The 20,530-nt window shown below is 47.5% G+C and overlaps 1 protein-coding gene across 1 annotated transcript in view; it reads right to left on the reverse strand.

Moving 5' to 3' along the window:
* The window catches only part of VWA5B1 (von Willebrand factor A domain containing 5B1), a 49,097-nt gene extending 40,013 nt beyond the window's left edge, over positions 1 to 9,084 (reverse strand). Inside the window, 8 exon segments of the mRNA XM_037818544.1 lie at positions 1,935 to 2,027; positions 2,029 to 2,060; positions 2,696 to 2,819; positions 3,652 to 3,660; positions 3,723 to 3,870; positions 4,856 to 5,126; positions 6,946 to 7,098; positions 8,946 to 9,084. Coding sequence (XP_037674472.1) covers positions 1,935 to 2,027; positions 2,029 to 2,060; positions 2,696 to 2,819; positions 3,652 to 3,660; positions 3,723 to 3,870; positions 4,856 to 5,126; positions 6,946 to 7,098; positions 8,946 to 9,084 — 969 coding nt within the window.
* Positions 9,085 to 20,530: the final 11,446 nt, after the last annotated feature.

A 20,530-nucleotide genomic window follows, 5' to 3' on the forward strand; every position in this document is an offset into this window, starting at 1 on the left:
GCTACTGACCCTGTGTGTGCATCTTTATGTGTGTGTGTGTGTTTGTAGTCTCTATTTGTCTGCCTCTGTGTCTCTGTTGTACATGGTATCTCCCTCTGTCATCTACCCTGTCTTTGCTAAATAACGTTTTTTGACAGCTTGCTGCACCCACGCCTCCTGCCTGGTGGTTACCTTCTGAATGCCCCCAACCCACCTGGCATCCTGCTGAGGGACCCAGCTCTTCCTCCTACGTGGAGTCCCTTTGCCCCAGGACACTGTGCGACCTGGCTCTTTTGATAACAGAGCCTGAGCAACAACAGCCGCAGCCCCCAGTGACAGAAGCTACCTTGGGGAGTCTGACTTCAGCCTCTGGGGGGTGGGGGTGGGGGGGTGGAGCCCCGGACTGGGATTCTCTAATGTCTCCTCTTAAGCTGCCGTTATCCAATTACAGTAAACTCCTCACCTCTCAGCAGCTGCGGGTTGATCGCTGTCATCCCTGCAGCTCATGAGCATACGGGGCATTTGCATAACCAACCCAAGGTGGCAAATGATTCTCACTTGCTTGCATGGTCCCAGAGCTAATTGACTTAAGGCGAGTCAGGCAGGGCAGCCAGCTCCAGGCCTGGGAGGCCCACTGTGCAATCCCCTAGCCCACATATCACAGTTATCAGAGCTCAGCAGCACCCCTGGCATTTTTGCCCCCGATCCGAGAATATAGATCCAGTCTTTTCTCCCAGCTGACTAAGCTGAGTGAGGGGGGTATGCTGGGAGGGCAGGTGAAGTCTCTCTCCAGTGGGGTCTCTAACATGGGGATGATACGATGGGTATTGAGCCATTTACCCTTTTCACTTGCCATTCCCATGCCCATCAAGCAGGCTTCCAGTAGGGTTTCTGTCAATGGGGACGATTTGAACCCTACATTGCCTACACGTCCGTGCCCATTTGCCTTCTTGCCATTCATCTCTGCCAGCTGGGCCAGCAGAGACTGGGAGGAACTGTCAAATCCCGCTCAAGTGCATAACACGGTCAGCTCTAATTCCTTATCCTGACTGTCACAACATCTAACTCCCAAGATAACGGTCCTTCCCCTTCCTCCAGTTCATCAGCTATTTTGGGGTGATGAACCTCAGTTATATCAACTAAAAAGAAGTGTGCCATCAATCTTAAACTGATCTTGGCATTCAGGACCAGTTTGGAGTGCAGGGCTATGTGTGGGAAAGAGGTTCAGAACACAGACCCCACGTGGCCCTGCACACCCAGACTGACCATCCTGAAGTTGTAGGTGAACTTGTGGCTGCCAGTTCAGCCTCTTCCCATTCCTTTCCCTATCCCTGCCCCTTCTCTGTTGGTGACTCCTTATCCCTTAGCTACAAGGGGTGGCAGGGAGGGGAGAAGGAAAGGATCTTTCTCAGCCTTTCTCTGCTCTACCTCTCTACTTGATGTAATAGCAAGGAAGGATTCACAGAGGGAGGAAGAATCCATTTAGCAGATGGGACAAGGGAGGCCCAGGAGGTAAAGATGGAGCTGGGATGGGACCAGCTGTAGGTTCCTTGCTGCCCCTTGGGAGTGAGGTAGCCTGGAGAAGGCCAAAGCTGCTTCTATCACTAGCCTTGAATTTTGCCTGGCTCGGGGACCTTGGGAAAGGTCAAAAAGACAGGCCCTAGGGAAAGGTGACCCGACGGGAAGTGGGAGGACCATGCCAGGGTGACTGCTGCATCCCGAAGTCCATTTTCCACCTGCCCTGCAGTGCCCACCCCATGGAAGAGAAACACTAATAAGAAACGATGCTCATCCAGGACTAGCCACCAGCTTGCTGTGTGACCTCAGGCAAGTCACACCTCTGCCCCCACCCCCTGCCCACTCCAGGCCCCGGCTCCTCATCGGTTCAGTGAGGACCGGGTCCCCAATGCCACCCAGCTCTGCCATCCACGGACCCCAGCTTTAGTCGCCCTCACCTTTCGCTCTGCACTGCTGTCCTTCTTCATCCCTCTAATGAAATCCGTTCTTCCCTTCAAGTGCTGGTCAAACTCTCCCAGGGTCATGTCCCCTCTTCTCTATCAGGACATGCGGCAGGTGAGGCTCTACAGAGATGAGGAGACCAACACTCAGCAAGTGTCCTGAGTGTGAGGGGTGCCATGGGCCTTGGTTAGGGACCTTCTCAGGTGATGGGACCCCCAGTGGCTGCCCAAAACAGCGAAGGGCCACGGAAAGACTCCTTAGCTGGGAGGCAAGAAATCTTAGTGACTGTGGAAGACCCACTGCCCCTCCCTGGGTCTCAGTTTACCCATCTGTAAAATGGGAGGGGGACTGGACTAAACAGCTCTCTGATTCTTTTCAGGTCCCTGAAATTTCATGAATTGCTAAAGAGAAGAGACAAAAGAGTTCCTTGCCAAGGACACAGAGTTCCTGGATTCTCACTGAGCCGAGGGTTTTGAGGGTCCTCTGCTCAGCCAGCCTGGGGACTGGGGTGGCAAAGTGCCCCCAAAGGGTGGACAAGACCTTGGGACCTTTGCAGCTAGAATCAGAGCAGGAGACACTCAGTTTTTCCAGGTGGAGCCAAGTTTCCCAGGAGGCAAATGGTTGGTCTTCTCCCCTCTGTCACTCAGCTCCTACCCTTGTTCTGGCCAGCGGCTGGGCAGGGGCCACGTCTATTCCCACCGGAGCAGCACCTCTGCCTTCCCACAGGCATCCCAGGGCCCCCGCACGGTGCACCTACCGGTCGGGTGGATGAGAATCTCCACGGGCCTGTCGAAGGTGTGCTTGTTGGCTAAGGTGATGATGATGCTTTTGGCTGAGCAGGCAGATGGGGCGGCATCAGCACGGATCTCATGGGTGGGACTCTCCACCCCTGAGTAGCACAGAAGGGTGAGGATAGGCTCAGAAGCCCCGGGAGAGAGGGGGGCATTGAGACCCAGGCGGAGATGACTGTCACTCCAGCCTATCACGGGCTCCTAACCTGCTGTGTGACCCTGGACAGGACTTCTCCCCTCTCTGGGCCTCAATTTCCCCATCTGCAAAATGCGGGCTTAGATAGATGGTGTCTGTTGGCTCTTCCTGCTCTGACCTCAGGATCCAGTAGTGACCATGGAGTCGCTTCCTTGCAGGGCACATAAGGCACCTGCACACCGCCAAGCACCCAGAAGGAGCTCATTGGCGGTCGCTTTTGGGGTGGTTGCTCCATAAATGTGTCTTGTGTAATGCTGCTCTAGGAAAACACTTGCCAACAAGAAACCACACTCTAGTGTCCTTTTAAAACCCTGAGTGGGGTGGGAAGGAGAACCATCGGAGTCAGGATTGTCAACCCTGGCTGCCCGCTGGAGTTACCCAGGGAGCTTGTGAATGCTCAACACCCAGGACACACCCAAGCCAACAGACACCAATTTCCTCTCTGGGGTTGGGATCCAGACAGTATTCTGAAAACTTCCCTGGTGATTGTGGTATGCACAGGAGCAGAGAACTAGCAAGCAGCTCTGCTGCTCTGGTCTCCAGGAGAGGACCAAGAATGTACATTTGCCAATGGAAAGTTCCCTGGGGAAGCCCCTTGGAGCTGGGGCAGCCTTGAGAGCCGTCTCTGTGGGGGTTCATCTGGGCCGGAAGTGGGGTTGTCATGTCCAGGCCCCCTGCCCCTTCCTCCTATACCCATCGTAAACCCCAGCAGCTTTTGGCCTGAACCTCCCTGCCCTGGGGCCTCGAGTCCTCTTTCCGGCCAGGCCCCTGTCCTGGTCTGGGGCGCCCCCTCTCACCTGCCAGCAGCACGGCCCCCGGATCTCCATCCAGCTGGAATTGAACTCATACTCCATGGGGTTTGGACACCTCTGTGTTCAGGGAGAGTCGCCAGGGCACAGCTTGTTCCAAGAGTCCAGGGTTCGGAGTCCAAAGCAATGTGCGGTCCTTGCTGGGAAGGGGGCAAGCAAGGAGGACAAGGTGGGTGGAGGCAGGGGGCCCAGCATGGGAAGATGCAGAGAGGATGGCGAGTCCCAGCCGGCCAAGGGGGCTGAGGTCCCTGCTCCTCCATGCCCGCAGCCTTACTCGCCTTCTCAGTGCAGAGGGACCATCCTGGTGCAGGGGCTCATCCTGCCCCCTCCTCTGCTGAAAACACTTTTAGGGTTCCCTGTTGCTTTGGGGAGAAATCAAATGTCTTTTCCAGGACCACAGGGGGTCCTGTTCCTCTGCAGCCCCCTCTGGTGCCTTCCATGCTCTGGGGCTCTGATCGTGCTAATTTCGGGCACTCGTCCCTGCTGCTCTTGTCCGAGGGAAAGCTCTTTCTCGCCCCTCCATCCTCCTTATTGCTCAGCTCTCAGCTGAAATGCTGCTTCCTCAGAAAGGCCTTGCCTGGCTCCTGAGCCCCCAGGTTGGGTTCCTCTTTTATACTCTTACCTCAATGTCCGTCTCCTTCATTGTACTTTTTATGTAATTACTTATCATGCAAGTATGTAAACATATTAGTTACATGTTTATTACTATGCATGCAGATACATAAACAATTAGTTACATGTTATTATTTGGATCATGATCTCTCCCACTAAGTTCAAAAAATAGCAGAAACCATGTGGCATCCCTAACCTCCAGCCCCCTGTCTAGCACATAGTAGGTGCTCAGGAAATACCTTGAGTGAATTAAAATATAAACCCTAGAAATTCTGATCCCAAGATGTCAAAATCCCAGAACTTCTGGCCAGTACCCATACAGGGGCATTTCAGGGGGATTCTTAAGTGCTCTCAAGGCGAGCAGGAGAGGAGCTGTCACCCAGATGGTGGCAACTCTAGAGCTGAGCCTTGCCCTCCAACTCCCCACGTCACCTCCCCATCCCGCACACCCCTGACTTATCTTGCTGCCCACCTGAGACTCTGACCCACGTTTGAGCAGGGCTCCTTACCTGTGGGGCTGTTGGGTGGAGGGGCCCACACCCTCAGTGCAGAACTGGGGCACAGTTGGGACGCAGACAGCCGGTAGCAGGACCCGCACGGCCCCGCTGGGGAGAGTCGGGAGCTCGGAGGAGGTGCTGATGAAGATGGCCACATTCTCCATTGGGGCAATAGTCCCCAGGTTGACCACGAACAGGATCCGCTCCAAATCCTCATCCAAAGCCACCTTTCCTGGTGTGCAGGAATGAGGGGCGAAAGGCGGCCCCTCTTGCAGAATATTTCCTAAGAGCCAGGCCTGGCGTCAGGGGCTCTGCATATGTCTTCTCTCCTTCCCTCTAAGCTTGCTGGGCGAGAGGTTAAAATAGCCCATTTTGCTGTTGGGAAAACTGAGTCTCGGCCTGGGAGTGTGACTTGCCCAACTTACTCAGCGAATAACGAGCTCATTGAACTAGGATCTGAACCCACATGGGTCTGGTTTCAGGCTGTCTGCTTTCAACAGTATCTGTTGGAAAGCGGAGACTCAGACCCACAAACACTCCCAACAGAGGGTCACATCTCCACCCTGCAGACCCTCCTCCCCAAGAACCCAATTTGAGCATCCCTCCCCTTTGGGCTCCATCCTTTTGCTCATGCTCTTTGCTTTTATTTGAAAGTCCCATTCCCTTAGCCCTACTTAACCCATCTTCCCCATCCATCTAACCCCAGCATGAAAACCTCCCTGGTCCCCGGTCTGGCCCCTCTCTCCATCTTCTCACATTGCTCTGACCTCTCTTGGCGTAGCCACTTTCTCCCTCCTATCATAGTTACTCCCAGGCATGTGCTAGCTATTCTTCCAGGCTGTGGGGAGTTATAAGAACTTGAGGCAACTTTGTGCCTTACATGTGGAGAGTGCCCATTAAAAGATTCTTGGACATATTAACATCAGGTAAACTTGACCTTGGTCAAAGATCCAAAAGCAAGAATCTCTTATATCATATGATGCTTGGTCTGGGTTCAAGCCCTGGCCCTGCCACTAACATGCTGTGTGACATTGGGCCAGCCACTCATCCTCTCTGAGCTTCAGTTTCCTCACTAGCAGCCACTCTTTGAGTACTTACTCTGTACCAGCGGCTGTGATGAGTGCTCTGTCTGAATTCTCACCATGGAACATCAGGAGGTTATAAGTATTAGTTCTGTTTGTACAGAGTGGTTTAATTTCTTATCATTGTCACATTACTTATAGGCAGCAGTGTAGCAGGTCAAACCCTGGTGTGACTCGTTCCACAGCCTCTGAGCTTAAGGCGGGGTATCTATTCTGCTCTATCGGGATTTCTTAAAATCTCTTTGTGCTGGTTTGAATGTTTTATGTCCCCCAAAACGCCATTATCTTTGATGCAATCTTGTGTGGGCAGATATATTAGTGTTGATGACATTGTGATTCTTTGAGTGTTTCCATGGAGATGTGACCCACCCTACTGTAGGTGATAATTCTGATTGGATAATTTCCTTGGGGGTGTGGCCCCGCCCATGCAGCGTGGGCCTTGATTAGTTCATTGGAGCACTATATAAGCTCAGACAGAAGGAGTGAGCTTGCTACAGCCAAGAGGGACACTTTGAAGAACGCACAGTTGCTGAGAGAGGAGCTGCAGCTTACAGAGACATTTTGGAAAAAGCCATTTTGAAACACAACCTGGAAGCAAAGGAAGAAGAACCAGCCACCGTCTTCCCAGACAACAGAGGTTTTCAGAAGGCCATTGGCCATCCTTCAGTGATGAAGGTACCCTGTTAACTTGAACACTTTGTGGCCTTGAGACTGTAACATTGTAACCAAATAAACCCCTTTTATAAAAGCTGATCCATTTCTGGTGTTTTGCTTAATGGTAGCATTAGCAAACCAGAACACTCTTTTATTGCCTCCTTTTGAGATGAGAACCACAGCAATTACTTCAATTTCAAAGATAGTGAAACTGAGGTTTGGAGAAGTTAGTCATTGGCCCAAAGTTGTGTAGATTCCGTCTCAGGATCCCAGACTCCTAGTCCGGTGCTCTCTCTGCCTTATCCTATGGCTGCCCTTGACATTTGCCAGGCCCAGGCGCCGCCGCAGCCCTGCTGGCCTCCTTACCTATGACAGGTGTGCAGCGGACACGAGGGGCATCGACATGGCTGCTATCCAGCTTGGCTTTGTCCTTGATCTGGACCGTCACCACGCGGTCAGCAATGACTGCTTCAAAGCCTATCACTGTGGTACATTCATCCAGCGGGTACACGAAGAGGCCTGCCAGAGCAAGGCTCAGCATCATCGGGTGCCCCACCCTGCAGGTCTCACCCCTGGAAGGGACCCTGAGCCTCCAACCTGCCAGGTGGATGGCTTACACTGCCACTTAGTGGATGCTAGGAGAGGACTCAGCAGAGACCGGAGCTGGGCCATGAAGGGCTCTAGGGTCAGAAGCGGTAAGTGCAGCAGCTTGCACCATGTGGGAGGGGGGGCAAATGGAGAAGGGGCAGCTTCTCCCCCTTCCTGCCAGTTGTTATTTTGCAGGCATGTGAGCCCAATGTGGCGGGGGCTTCTGATTTTTGCAAAGACATTGGAAACCTGGAAGTTATGTAACCTATTATGCAGGCCTAATAAAGCACAACTGTGAGGTGGATTTAGTCCATGGCCACCAGTTGGCCACCTGAGGCCCCGAGCAGCTGGGGCTTTGGCATTCTAATTGAAGCCCTCCCACGTTTACTAGCCAGGTGAGCTGGGTGGTGTGTTTATGCTTCTCTGAGCCTCAAAGCCCCACCTGCAAGATGGGAATAATACAGCCAAACTTTTAGAGTCATTGTGAGAATCGAAAAAAGAGCTGCCATCTATTAAGCGATGTGCCGATTTTACGGGCAAGCATTTTGTATTTCATCCAACTTTAATTTGCTTGTGAATCACCTGAGGCTTTTGTTAAATACAGATTCTGATTCAGTAGGTCTGGGGCAGGGCCTGAGATTTCTGTATTTCTCACCAGGGTGATGCTGATGGCTCCCGGACCACATTTGGAGTAGCAAAGTCTTAGCTCATTTAATTGTAAATTAATTAATTTAGCCAATACTATGGGGGCAGCACAATGCCAGGCCCACGGTGACTGTCCATAAACCCTGACTTCCTCTCCCTCTGAGCCTCATTTTCCTTATCTATAAAATGGGGTTTATTTCTGCACATGGAAAGCCAAAGGACTATCTCAAAATTGCTCAGTACTTCAACTCCCTGGACCTGCAAATGGGTCCTATTTTAAGCCACCCCCTCTAGGATTCCTCCAACAGAGGGACAGGGTCATCCATCCCAACCAGGAGATGCCCAAGGGGAAGGAAGTTTCCCTGAACATTTGGGGCAGTGTCGACCCCCATGGTGCTGGAGGGTGGGTGCCCAGAAGAAACATGAAGCTTGGCGGTTAGGCTCCCCCATCCCTGTGGATGGGAAGGGAACCCGAGTGGCCGTAGTCCTTTACATGCAGAAGCACGGGACCATCCTGGCCAGGCGTTCCCGCAACTTCCCTACTTAAGGAGAAAGAGCATCTTGATTTACAAGCGACTCTTGTCTTCCTAACTGCCTGCACTGATGATTCATATTCGTGGGTTGTTGCCAGTCCACACTCTCCTTCCTCATCCATGACCTCATCCGCTCCTCAGCACAATCCCAGGTGTCGGGACAGGCAGAGAGGAGCAGCCTGGTTTGGGGAGGTCCCCAAGGCCACACGGTGAGTTAGGGACACAGGTGCGCCTAGAACTGGGGGAGGCAGCTTCTGGCTTTGACTGAATCTTGATGCCTCTCCTACTGCGAGGCTCCCTGGAGAAAGTGTAGACTGGGTTCAAGGCAGCTGGGTGTGACTTGTGGAACGTAAATAGTGCTGGGGGCAGTCGGCTGTGGCCGGGGGCTGAGCCCAAACCTGGGTCCAAACCCTGACCCTATTTAACATTAGCGTTCAGGCCTGCAGGACCGGAATGATAGTCCCATTTTACAGATGGGGAAACTGAGACTCAGAGAGGTCATATGATGTGCCCCATGTCCATTGGCTAGTAAATGGTGAGACAGGGATTTAACCTGGACAAGGGGGTGGCCCTGAGGGATGTGCCCACAGGGGTCCTTACCCTGGAAGGGCTGGGCTTCCAGGTTGCCATAGATGAGGGAGGCTGTCAGGCCCAGGGCATAGCCGCTGACGAAGGAGGTGACATCGGAGGCGGTGAGGGGCAGGGCTGCCCCTGTCCCCTGGTTCAGCAGGCCGGGCATCCTGCCAGCTACTCAGTCTTCAGAGCCTGAAAGAGACAGCCAGGCCAGGAAGTGGGAGAGGCCCCCCCATCCCTCTCCAACCCAGTTTCCCACCCCACACCCCACAGGCAATTGAGCATCACTCTCTTTATTTACCCAAGGACTTCCCAGTTGTTCACAGTGATAACTACCAGACTCCCTGAGGAGAGTGGAGTTGGTAATGACATTTCTTCTCATTGTACAGGTAGAAAAGCTGAGGCCTAGAGAGAGACAGGATCTGCCCAACTCACTTGGCGGACTGGAGCATGGTCAGGGCTGGAGCCTGAAGTCCAGCCTGGAATTCTCTCCAGCAGCCCACTCCCTCCTAACCCTGGATGGGAGACAAAGGACTCGCGCTCTGACCCCATTCCTTTGAAAGTCTGGAATCCCCTGAGCCTCGGATGTTTCCTCTGTAAAATGAGATTGGACAAGCTCTCCAAGTCCTTCTCCTCTAACTTCAGTGGGTCCACCTGGTATAGTCAACTTCTGGGTGGTGAGGAGGTGAGGAGCACCCCCAAAAGAACCCACAGTGAAGGGAGCCGAAAGTCTGGGAACCATTCCTGGCCCCTCTCTCTCCAAACCCCTACACCCAATCCGTCAGCAAGTCCTGGGATTTTACTTCTGGAAAAGCCTTGAGCCCATCCACTTCTTTCCTGCTCTACTACCACCTTGCTCCATGGACTGCAGCTGTTAATCGTCCTTTTGCAGCTGCTGCTCCCCCTGGGGATCCAGTCTCCACTCAGAGGCCAGGGCAAAGGTATCACACACAAATCGGACAGGTTGCTGCCCCCACCACCCGCTTTACCCTCCAGTGGCTGCCCCTTGCTCCTCTGATAAAGGCACAAACCCTTAAGTGGCCTCAGGCTGTGTGTGGCCTGGCTTCTGCGGTCCTTCCCAGCCCACCAGGCCCCACGCTCCCCCAAATGTACTTTGTGGGTCTTACTGGCATCCTTTGCATTTCTCAAGTGTTCCTGATTTCTCCCACCTCATTTCCCTTGTACTTGCTTCTCTCCATCTAGAAGGCTCACCCCATGATCTGTTTTTTAACCAGTAACCTCCTATTCATCCTTCAGTGTCATCTCCAGTGACATCAGAGAGGGTGAGGAGCACCTGAGGATCTTAGTTATTAGGGAGGTGAAGAGGACCTAGAGGGGAAGAGCTCCACTGACACCTCCTCCAGGAAGCCCGACCACCCATGCATCACATCCTCCGATATCCTTCTCACACAGCCAAGTGTCTCTCCATCAGAGTATTTCTACCAGATTGCAGTGACAACTTCATTAATGTGATTGTTTTGTTATTGTCTGTCATCCCCTGTAAGTGTGTGTGCTTCATGAGTGTATGCAGGGACGTTGTCTGCTTTTTCTTCCCATTGTATCCTCAGGGCTGGCTGATTGAATGAATAAAAATAATGGATGCCTTTCATCACATGAAGGATTTCATAGCACATATCAGGGCACTATTATCGATTATCTTTTGGGCTCCTGAGACCTCCCAAGTAATCACCTGCCTTTAGGTGGTGGGGGGAGTTGGGAATGGAAAGCAAAATCAAATGAAGGGAGTGAAATACAAGTTTGAGGTCAGATTCTCTCTGGACATTTCCTTTCTGTGGCATATGAACAAGGCAAACCTTCCTCGGGCTGGTAGCCTAATGCCCTTTACTTGCAAGGCTGTTCAAAGAATGCTGATGGCTCTTCTCTTTCTCAAAGAAGGAGCTCTTGCCCTCTAGGTCCTCTTCACCTCCCTAACTAAGATCCTCAGGTGCTCCTCATCCTCTCTGCCAGGCCAGCAGTGACTTTTTAATTATGTTTTCCTTTGTGGCTCAGGACAGACAGCTCTCGGCCCTGGCTTATCTCCTGCCAGGCTGACTGACAGCGGAAGGGAGATAAGTCTCCAAGAGGGAGCTGCTGTATCCCCAGCTGCCTTCTCTCAGAGTCATCTGTCCTGGTGGCTCGAGCAAAGCCCGGAGACTCGCAGAACAAGATGGTGGAGCTCATTTCCTGATTGAGCCGTGTCTCTCCACCCACCCACCCTTTCTCCCTCCTCCTTCTCATCCTGGCCCGATCCTGTCCAGAATGCTAATGAGAGACTGCCGCCTCAGGGAACTAGAGCCAGATGTGTGGCGAACTTGGACTTAAGTTTCAATCCACCTTGGGGTGGACTTTTGCCAAGGGCATCTCACCCGAGAGCCTTCCCATCCGTGGATGAAGTGTGTTAAGTGACAAAGGGCAGACTCCCAATCGACCTTTACAACGCCAGCCCCTTTAGAAAGAGTAAACTTTAAATTTGGGGAGCCTAATTAATCCATTTATTTTCAATTCATCAAGTATTTATGAGCACCAACTGTATTCCAGGCCCCGAATTAAGCACTGGGGTTACAAAGGTGAGACCCAGCCCCATTCTTAAGTGGCTGGGGAAAGAGAACAGTAACAGCAGCTGTTTCAATTGAACATTGAAAATGTGCCAGGTCCACAAATTACCTCATTTAATCCTTATAAAGGGAAGTAGTATTCCTTTGCAGTCATTGAGGCCTCAGGAGGGAAGGGTTTGGTTTTGGATATGATTTGGGGGTTCTGGGGGGACATAGGGGTACAATGGGTGACTGTGTGGGAACATTCTCCTGGAAGGAGCCCGAGGCCATCTCTGTGAGATGTGGGGACCAGAGGAAATAAAGCCGGGGGTCCTCCCTCCAACCCCATCCCCACCTGGATCTTATGCCTCAGCCCACAGGAAACACTCAAGAGAGTCATGACAGGGGAGAAGCCACAAATGGCAGCTCCAAGAGAGTATGTGAGGGGCCAAGGCTCAGCCTCAGGAAGGTCTGGGGTGAGCAGGTCAGAAGGGGGTGATACAGGCAGATGTTAGTGTGATAGGGCCAAAATATGTGTTTACCTGCCCCACTCTCCTTCCCTGTCTTTGCCTGTCCAGAGACTTGGCTTTTGGGATCCTGAATCTGGAAAATGATTTGGAGAGGTTAGAAGAAACAGAAAGGGAATTAAGCAAAAGTTTTGTAGGCTGGGGCTTGGAGAAGAGAAAGAAAGATGGAGAAGAGGGTGGGAGGGGCTTAAAGAGGGAGGGGCCAACATAGGCCTTAGATCAGCCAGGGGGCTTGGGAGAATTGGGCTGGGGGAGAAGGAGGGTTTTCAGAAGGATGACCCAAAGTTATAAATTGGGTCCCATTTAATATTCTTTAAAGAGGCACAAAGAGGAGGCGGGGCAAGATGGCAGACTGGTGAGCTGTATGTTTTAGTTACTCCTCCAGGAAGGTAGGTAGAAAGCCAGGAACTGCGTGGACTGGACACCACAGAGCAATCTGACTTTGGGCATACTTCATACAACACTCATGAAAACGTGGAACTGCTGAGATCAGTGAAATCTGTAAGTTTTTGTGGCCAGGGGACCCGCGCCCCTCCCTGCCAGGCTCAGTCCCATGGGAGGAGGGGCTGTCAGCTCCGGGAAGGAGAAGGGAGAACTGCAGTGGCAGCCCTTATCGGAAACTCATTCTACTGATCCAAACTCCAACCATAGATAGACTGAGACCAGACACCAGAGAATCTGAGAGCAGCCAGCCCAGCAGAGAGGAGACAGGCATAGAAAAAAACAACACGAAAAACTCCAAAATAAAAGCGGAGGATTTTTGGAGTTCTGGTGAACATAGAAAGGGGAAGGGCAGAGCTCAGGCCCTGAGGCTCATATGCAAATCCCGAAGAAAAGCTGATCTCTCTGCCCTGTGGACCTTTCCTTAATGGCCCTAATTGCTTTGTCTCTTAGCATTTCAATAACCCATTAGATCTGTGAGGAGGGCCCTTTTTTTTAATCCTTTTTTCCTTTTCTAAAACAATTACTCTAAGAAGCCCAATACAGAAAGCTTCAAAGACTTGCAATTTGGGCAGGTCAAGACAAGAGCAGAACTAAGAGAGCTCTGAGACAAAAGGCAATAATCCAGTGGCTGAGAAAATTCACTAAACACCACAACTTCCCAAGAAAAGGGGGGTGTCCGCTCACAGCCATCATCCTGGTGGACAGAAAACACTCCTGCCCATTGCCAGCCCAATAGCCCACAGCTGCCCCACACAACCCAGTGTGATGGAAGCGCTTCAAATAACAGGCACACACCACAAAACTGGGCGTGGACATTAGCCTTCCCTGCAACCTCAGCTGATTGTCCCAGAGTTGGGAAGGTGGAGCAGTGTGAATTAACAAAGCCCCATTCAGCCATCATTTCAGCAGACTGGGAGCCTCCCTACACAGCCCAGCAGCCCAGAACTGCCCTGGGGGGACAGCACTCACCTGTGACATAGCACAGTCATCCCTCAACAGAGGACCCGGGGTGCACAGCCTGGAAGAAGGGCCCACTTGCAAGTCTCAGGAGCCATACGCCAATACCAAGGACTTGTGGGTCAGTGGCAGAGACAAACTGTGGCAGGACTGAACTGAAGGATTAGACTATTGCAGCAGCTTTAAAACTCTAGGATCACCAGGGAGATTTCATTGTTAGAGCCACCCCCCCCTCCCTGACTGCCTAGAAACACGCCCCATATACAGGACAGGCAACACCAACTACACACGCAAGCTTGGTACACCAATTGGACCCCACAAGACTCACTCCCCCACTCACCACAAAGGCTAAGCAGGGGAGAACTGGCTTGTGCAGAACAGGTGGCTCGTGGACGCCACCTGCTGGTTAGTTAGAGAAAGTGTACTCCACGAAGCTGTAGATCTGATAAATTAGAGATAAGGACTTCAATTGGTCTACAAATCCTAAAAGAACCCTATCAAGTTCAGCAAATGCAAAGAGGCCAAAAACAACAGAAAATTATAAAGCATATGAAAAAACCAGACAATATGGATAACCGAAGCCCAAGCACCCAAATCAAAAGATCAGAAGAGACACAGCACCTAGAGCAGCTACTCAAAGAACTAAAGATGAACAATGAGACCATAGTACGGGATACAAAGGATATCAAGAAGACCCTAGAAGAGCATAAAGAAGACATTGCAAGCCTAAATAAAAAAATGGATGATCTTATGGAAATTAAAGAAACTGTTGACCAAATTAAAAAGATTCTGGACACTCATAGTACAAGACTAGAGGAAGTTGAACAACTAATCAGTGACCTGGAAGATGACAGAATGGAAAATGAAAACACAAAGGAAAGAATGGGGAAAAAAGTTGAAAAAATCGAAATGGACCTCAGGGATATGATAGATAATATGAAACGTCTGAATATAAGACTCATTGGTGTTCCAGAACGGGAAGAAAAGGGTAAAGGTCTAGGAAGAGTATTCAAAGAAATTGTTGGAGAAAACTTCCCAAATCTTCTAAACAACATAAATACACAAATCATAAATGCTCAGAGAACTCCAAATAGAATAAAACCAAATAAACCCACTCCGAGACATATTCTGATCACACTGTCAAACACAGAAGAGAAGGAGCAAGTTCTGAAAGCAGCAAGAGAAAAGCAGTTCACCACATACAAAGGAAACAGCATAAGACTAAGTAGTGACTACTCAGCAGCCACCATGGAGGCGAGAAGGCAGTGGCACGATATATTTAAAATTCTGAGTTAGAAAAATTTCCAGCCAAGAATACTTTATCCAGCAAAGCTCTCCTTCAAATTTGAGGGAGAGCTTAAAATTTTCACAGACAAACAAATGCTGAGAGAATTTGCTAACAAGAGACCTGCCCTAATGGAGATACTAAAGGGAGCCCTACAGACAGAGAAACAAAGAAAGGACAGAGAGACTTGGAGAAAGGTTCAGTACTAAAGAGATTCGGTATGGGTACAATAAAGGATATTAATAGAGAGAGGGAAAATATGACAAACATAAACCAAAGGATAAGATGGCTGATTCAAGAAATGCCTTCACGGTTATAACGTTGAATGTAAATGGATTAAACTCCCCAATTAAAAGATATAGATTCGCAGAATGGATCAAAAAAAATGAACCATCTATATGTTGCATACAAGAGACTCATCTTAGACACAGGGACACAAAGAAACTGAAAGTGAAAGGATGGAAAAAAATATTTCATGCAAGCTACAGCCAAAAGAAAGCAGGTGTAGCAATATTAATCTCAGATAAAATAGACTTCAAATGCAGGGATGTTTTGAGAGACAAAGAAGGCCACCACATACTAATAAAAGGGGCAATTCAACAAGAAGAAATAACAATCGTAAATGTCTATGCACCCAATCAAGGTGCCACAAAATACATGAGAGAAACACTGGCAAAACTAAAGGAAGCAATTGATGTTTCCACAATAATTGTGGGAGACTTCAACACATCACTCTCTCCTAGAGATAGATCAACCAGACAGAAGACCAATAAGGAAATTGAAAACCTAAACAATCTGATAAATGAATTAGATTTAACAGACATATACAGGACATTACATCCCAAATCACCAGGATACACATACTTTTCTAGTGCTCATGGAACTTTCTCCAGAATAGATCATATGCTGGGACATAAAACAAGCCTCAATAAATTTAAAAAGATTGAAATTATTCAAAGCACATTCTCTGACCACAATGGAAGACAATTAGAAGTCAATAACCATCAGAGACTTAGAAAATTCACAAATACCTGGAGGTTAAACAACACACTCCTAAACAATCAGTGGGTTAAAGAAGAAATAGCAAGAGAAATTGCTAAATATATAGAGACGAATGAAAATGAGAACACAACATACCAAAACCTATGGGATGCAGCAAAAGCAGTGCTAAGGGGGAAATTTATAGCACTAAACGCATATATTAAAAAGGAAGAAAGAGCCAAAATGAAAGAACTAATGGATCAACTGAAGAAGCTAGAAAATGAACAGCAAACCAATCCTAAACCAAGTAGAAGAAAAGAAATAACAAGGATTAAAGCAGAAATAAATGACATAGAGAACAAAAAAAAAAATAGAGAGGATAAATATCACCAAAAGTTGGTTCTTTGAGAAGATCAACAAGATTGACAAGCCCCTAGCTAGACTGACAAAATCAAAAAGAGAGAAGACCCATATAAACAAAATAATGAATGAAAAAGGTGACATAACTGCAGATCCTGAAGAAATTAAAAGAATTATAAGAGGATACTATGAACAACTGTATGGCAACAAACTGGATAATGTAGAAGAAATGGACAATTTCCTGGAAACATATGAACAACCTAGGCTGACCAGAGAAGAAATAGAAGACCTCAACCAACCCATCACAAGCAAAGAGATCCAATCAGTCATCAAACATCTTCCCACAAATAAATGCCCAGGGCCAGATGGCTTCACAGGGGAATTCTACCAAACTTTCCAGAAAGAACTGACACCAATCTTACTCAAACTCTTTCAAAATATTGAGGAAGATGGAACACTACCTAACTCATTTTATGAAGCTAACATCAATCTAATACCAAAACCAGGCAAAGATGCTACAAAAAAGGAAAACTACTGGCCAATCTCCCTAATGAATATAGATGCAAAAATCCTCAACAAAATACTTGCAAATAAAATCCAAAGACACATTAAAAAAATCATACACCATGACCAAGTGGGGTTCATTCCAGGCATGCAAGGATGGTTCAACATAAGAAAAACAATCAATGTATTACAACACATTAACAAGTCAAAAGGGAAAAATCAATTGATCATCACAATAGATGCTGAAAAAGCATTTGACAAAATCCAACATCCCTTTTTGATAAAAACACTTCAAAAGGTAGGAATTGAAGGAAACTTCCTCAACATGATAAAGAGCATATATGAAAAACCCACAGCCAGCATAGTACTCAACAGTGAGAGACTGAAAGCCTTCCCTCTAAGATCAGGAACAAGACAAGGATGCCCGCTGTCACCACTGTTATTCAACATTGTGCTGGAAGTGCTAGCCAGGGCAATCCGGCAAGACAAAGAAATAAAAGGCATCCAAATTGGAAAAGAAGAAGTAAAACTGTCATTGTTTGCAGATGATATGATCTTATATCTAGAAAACCCTGAGAAATCAACGATACACCTACTAGAGCTAATAAACAAATTTAGCAAAGTAGCGGGATACAAGATTAATGCACATAAGTCAGTAATGTTTCTATATGCTAGAAATGAACAAACTGAAGAGACACTCAAGAAAAAGATACCAGTTTCAATAGCAACTAAAAAAATCAAGTACCTAGGAATAAACTTAACCAAAGATGTAAAAGACCTATACAAAGAAAACTACATAACTCTACTAAAAGAAATAGAAGGGGACCTTAAAAGATGGAAAAATATTCCATGTTCATGGATAGAAAGGCTAAATGTCATTAAGATGTCAATTCTACCCAAACTCATCTACAGATTCAATGCAATCCCAATCAAAATTCCAACAACCTACTTTGCAGACTTGGAAAAGCTAGTTATCAAATTTATTTGGAAAGGGAAGATGCCTCGAATTGCTAAAGACACTCTAGAAAAGAAAAACGAAGTGGGAGGACTTACACTCCCTGACTTTGAAGCTTATTATAAAGCCACAGTTGCCAAAACAGCATGGTACTGGCACAAAGATAGACATATAGATCAATGGAATCGAATTGAGAATTCAGAGATAGACCCTCAGATCTATGGCCGACTGATCTTTGATAAGGTCCCCAAAGTCACTGAACTAAGTCATAATGGTCTTTTCAACAAATGGGGCTGGGAGAGTTGGATATCCATATCCAAAAGAATGAAAGAGGACCCCTACCTCACCCCCTACACAAAAATTAACTCAAAATGGATGAAAGATCTCAATATAAAAGAAAGTACCATAAAACTCCCAGAAGATAATGTAGGAAAACTTCTTCAAGACCTTGTATTAGGCGGCCACTTCCTAGACTTTACACCCAAAGCACAAGCAACAAAAGAAAAAATAGATAAATGGGAACTCCTCAAGCTTAGAAGTTTCTGCACCTCAAAGGAATTTCTCAAAAAGGTAAAGAGGCAGCCAACTCAATGGGAAAAAATTTTTGGAAACCATGTATCTGACAAAAGACTGATATCTTGCATATATAAAGAAATCCTACAACTCAATGACAATAGTACAGACAGCCCAATTATAAAATGGGCAAAAGATATGAAAAGACAGTTCTCTGAAGAGGAAATGCAAATGGCCAAGAAACACATGAAAAAATGTTCAGCTTCGCTAGCTATTAGAGAGATGCAAATTAAGACCACAATGAGATACCATCTAACACCGATTAGAATGGCTGCCATTAAAAAAACAGGAAACTACAAATGCTGGAGGGGATGTGGAGAAATTGGAACTCTTATTCATTGTTGGTGGGACTGTATCATGGTTCAGCCACTCTGGAAGTCAGTCTGGCAGTTCCTTAGAAAACTAGATATAGAGTTACCGTTCGATCCAGCGATTGCACTTCTCGGTATATACCCGGAAGATCGGAAAGCAGTGACACGAACAGATATCTGTACGCTAATGTTCATAGCAGCATTATTCACAATTGCCAAGAGATGGAAACAACCCAAATGTCCTTCAACAGATGAGTGGATAAATAAAATGTGGTATATACACACGATTGAATACTACGCGGCAGTAAGAAGGAACGATGTCGTGAAACATATGACAACATGGATGAACCTTGAAGACATAATGCTGAGTGAAATAAGCCAGGCACAAAAAGAGAAATATTATATGCTACCACTGATGTGAACTTTGAAAAATGTAAAACAAATGGTTTATAATGTAGAATGTAGGGGAACTAGCAATAGAGAGCAATTAAGGAAGGGGGAACAATAATCCAAGAAGAACAGATAAGCTATTTAACGTTCTGGAGATGCCCAGGAATGACTATGGTCTGTTAATTTCTGATGGATATAGTAGGAACAAGTTCACGGAAATGTTGCTATATTAGGTAACTTTCTTGGGGTAAAGTAGGAACATGTTGGAAGTTAAGCAGTTATCTTAGGTTAGTTGTCTTTTTCTTACTCCCTTGTTATGGTCTCTTTGAAATGTTCTTTTATTGTATGTTTGTTCTCTTTTTAACTTTTTTTCATACAGTTGATTTAAAACAGAAGGGAAAGTTAAAAAAAAAGAAAAACAAGGAAAAAAAGATGTAGTGCCCCCTTGAGGAGCCTGTGGAGAATGCAGGGGTATTTGCCTACCCCACCTCCATGGTTGCTAACATGACCACAGACATAGGGGACTGGTGGTTTGATGGGTTGAGCCCTCTACCATAGGTTTTACCCTTGGGAAGATGGTTGCTGCAAAGGAGAGGCTAAGCCTCCCTATGGTTGTGCCTAAGAGCCTCCTCCCGAATGCCTCTTTGTTGCTCAGATGTGGCCCTCTCTCTCTGGCTAAGCCAACTTGAAAGGTGAAATCACTGCCCTCCCCCCTACGTGGGATCAGACACCCAGGGGAGTGAATCTCCCTGGCAACGTGGAATATGACTCCCGGGGAGGAATGTAGACCTGGCATCGTGGGACGGAGAACATCTTCTTGACCAAAAGGGGGATGTGAAAGGAAATGAAATGAGCTTCAGTGGCAGAGAGATTCCAAAAGGAGCCGAGAGGTCACTCTGGTGGGCACTCTTACGCACACTTTAGACAACCCTTTTTAGGTTCCAAAGAATTGGGGTAGCTGGTGGTGGATACCTGAAACTATCAAACTACAACCCAGAACCCATGAATCTCGAAGACAGTTGTATAAAAATGTAGCTTATGAGGGGTGACAATGGGATTGGGAAAGCCATAAGGACCACACTCCACTTTGTCTAGTTTATGGATGGATGAGTAGAAAAATAGGGGAAGGAAACAAACAGACAAAGGTACCCAGTGTTCTTTTTTACTTCAATTGCTCTTTTTCACTCTAATTATTATTCTTGTTATTATTGTGTGTGAGGTAATGAAGGTGTCAGGGATTGATTTTGGTGATGAATGTACAACTATGTAATGGTACTGTGAACAATCGAAAGTACGATTTATTTTGTATGACTGCGTGGTATGTGAATATATCTCAATAAAACGAAGATAAAAACAAAAACAAACAAACAAACAAACAAACAAAAAAGAGGCACAAAGAAAGGTTGGAATTATTTGGGGTGTTGGACTGTGTTATTTTGAATGAAATCTTGTGCCAGTCCTGGACCCTGAGAGTTCTCTATGGGTTCTAGGAGGTCCTTGGTGTCTGTTAGTTACCTAGACTGCTTAACAGCTTAGAACTTATAAATCCCAAATGTTTGCTCTTTTTTTGGGCGGGTCTCCTTGGAGCCGAACAAAGCTAGATTTGAATCCTGGCTGATAAACTTACTTCCTCACTCACCTCGGGGAAATCATTTTAATCCTTGAATGCCAGTTCCATCATGTATTAAATTGGGTGGGTGGAGGGATTAAGAGCTCTCATCTTCTAGGCACTGCTGTGATGTCTGAATTGAATAAAATACGTATCTAAAGCACTTAGCACAGTGCCTGGCA

The sequence above is a fragment of the Choloepus didactylus genome, chromosome 2 (genome assembly GCF_015220235.1).
Source record: "Choloepus didactylus isolate mChoDid1 chromosome 2, mChoDid1.pri, whole genome shotgun sequence".
Classification (NCBI taxonomy): Eukaryota; Metazoa; Chordata; class Mammalia; order Pilosa; family Megalonychidae; genus Choloepus; species Choloepus didactylus.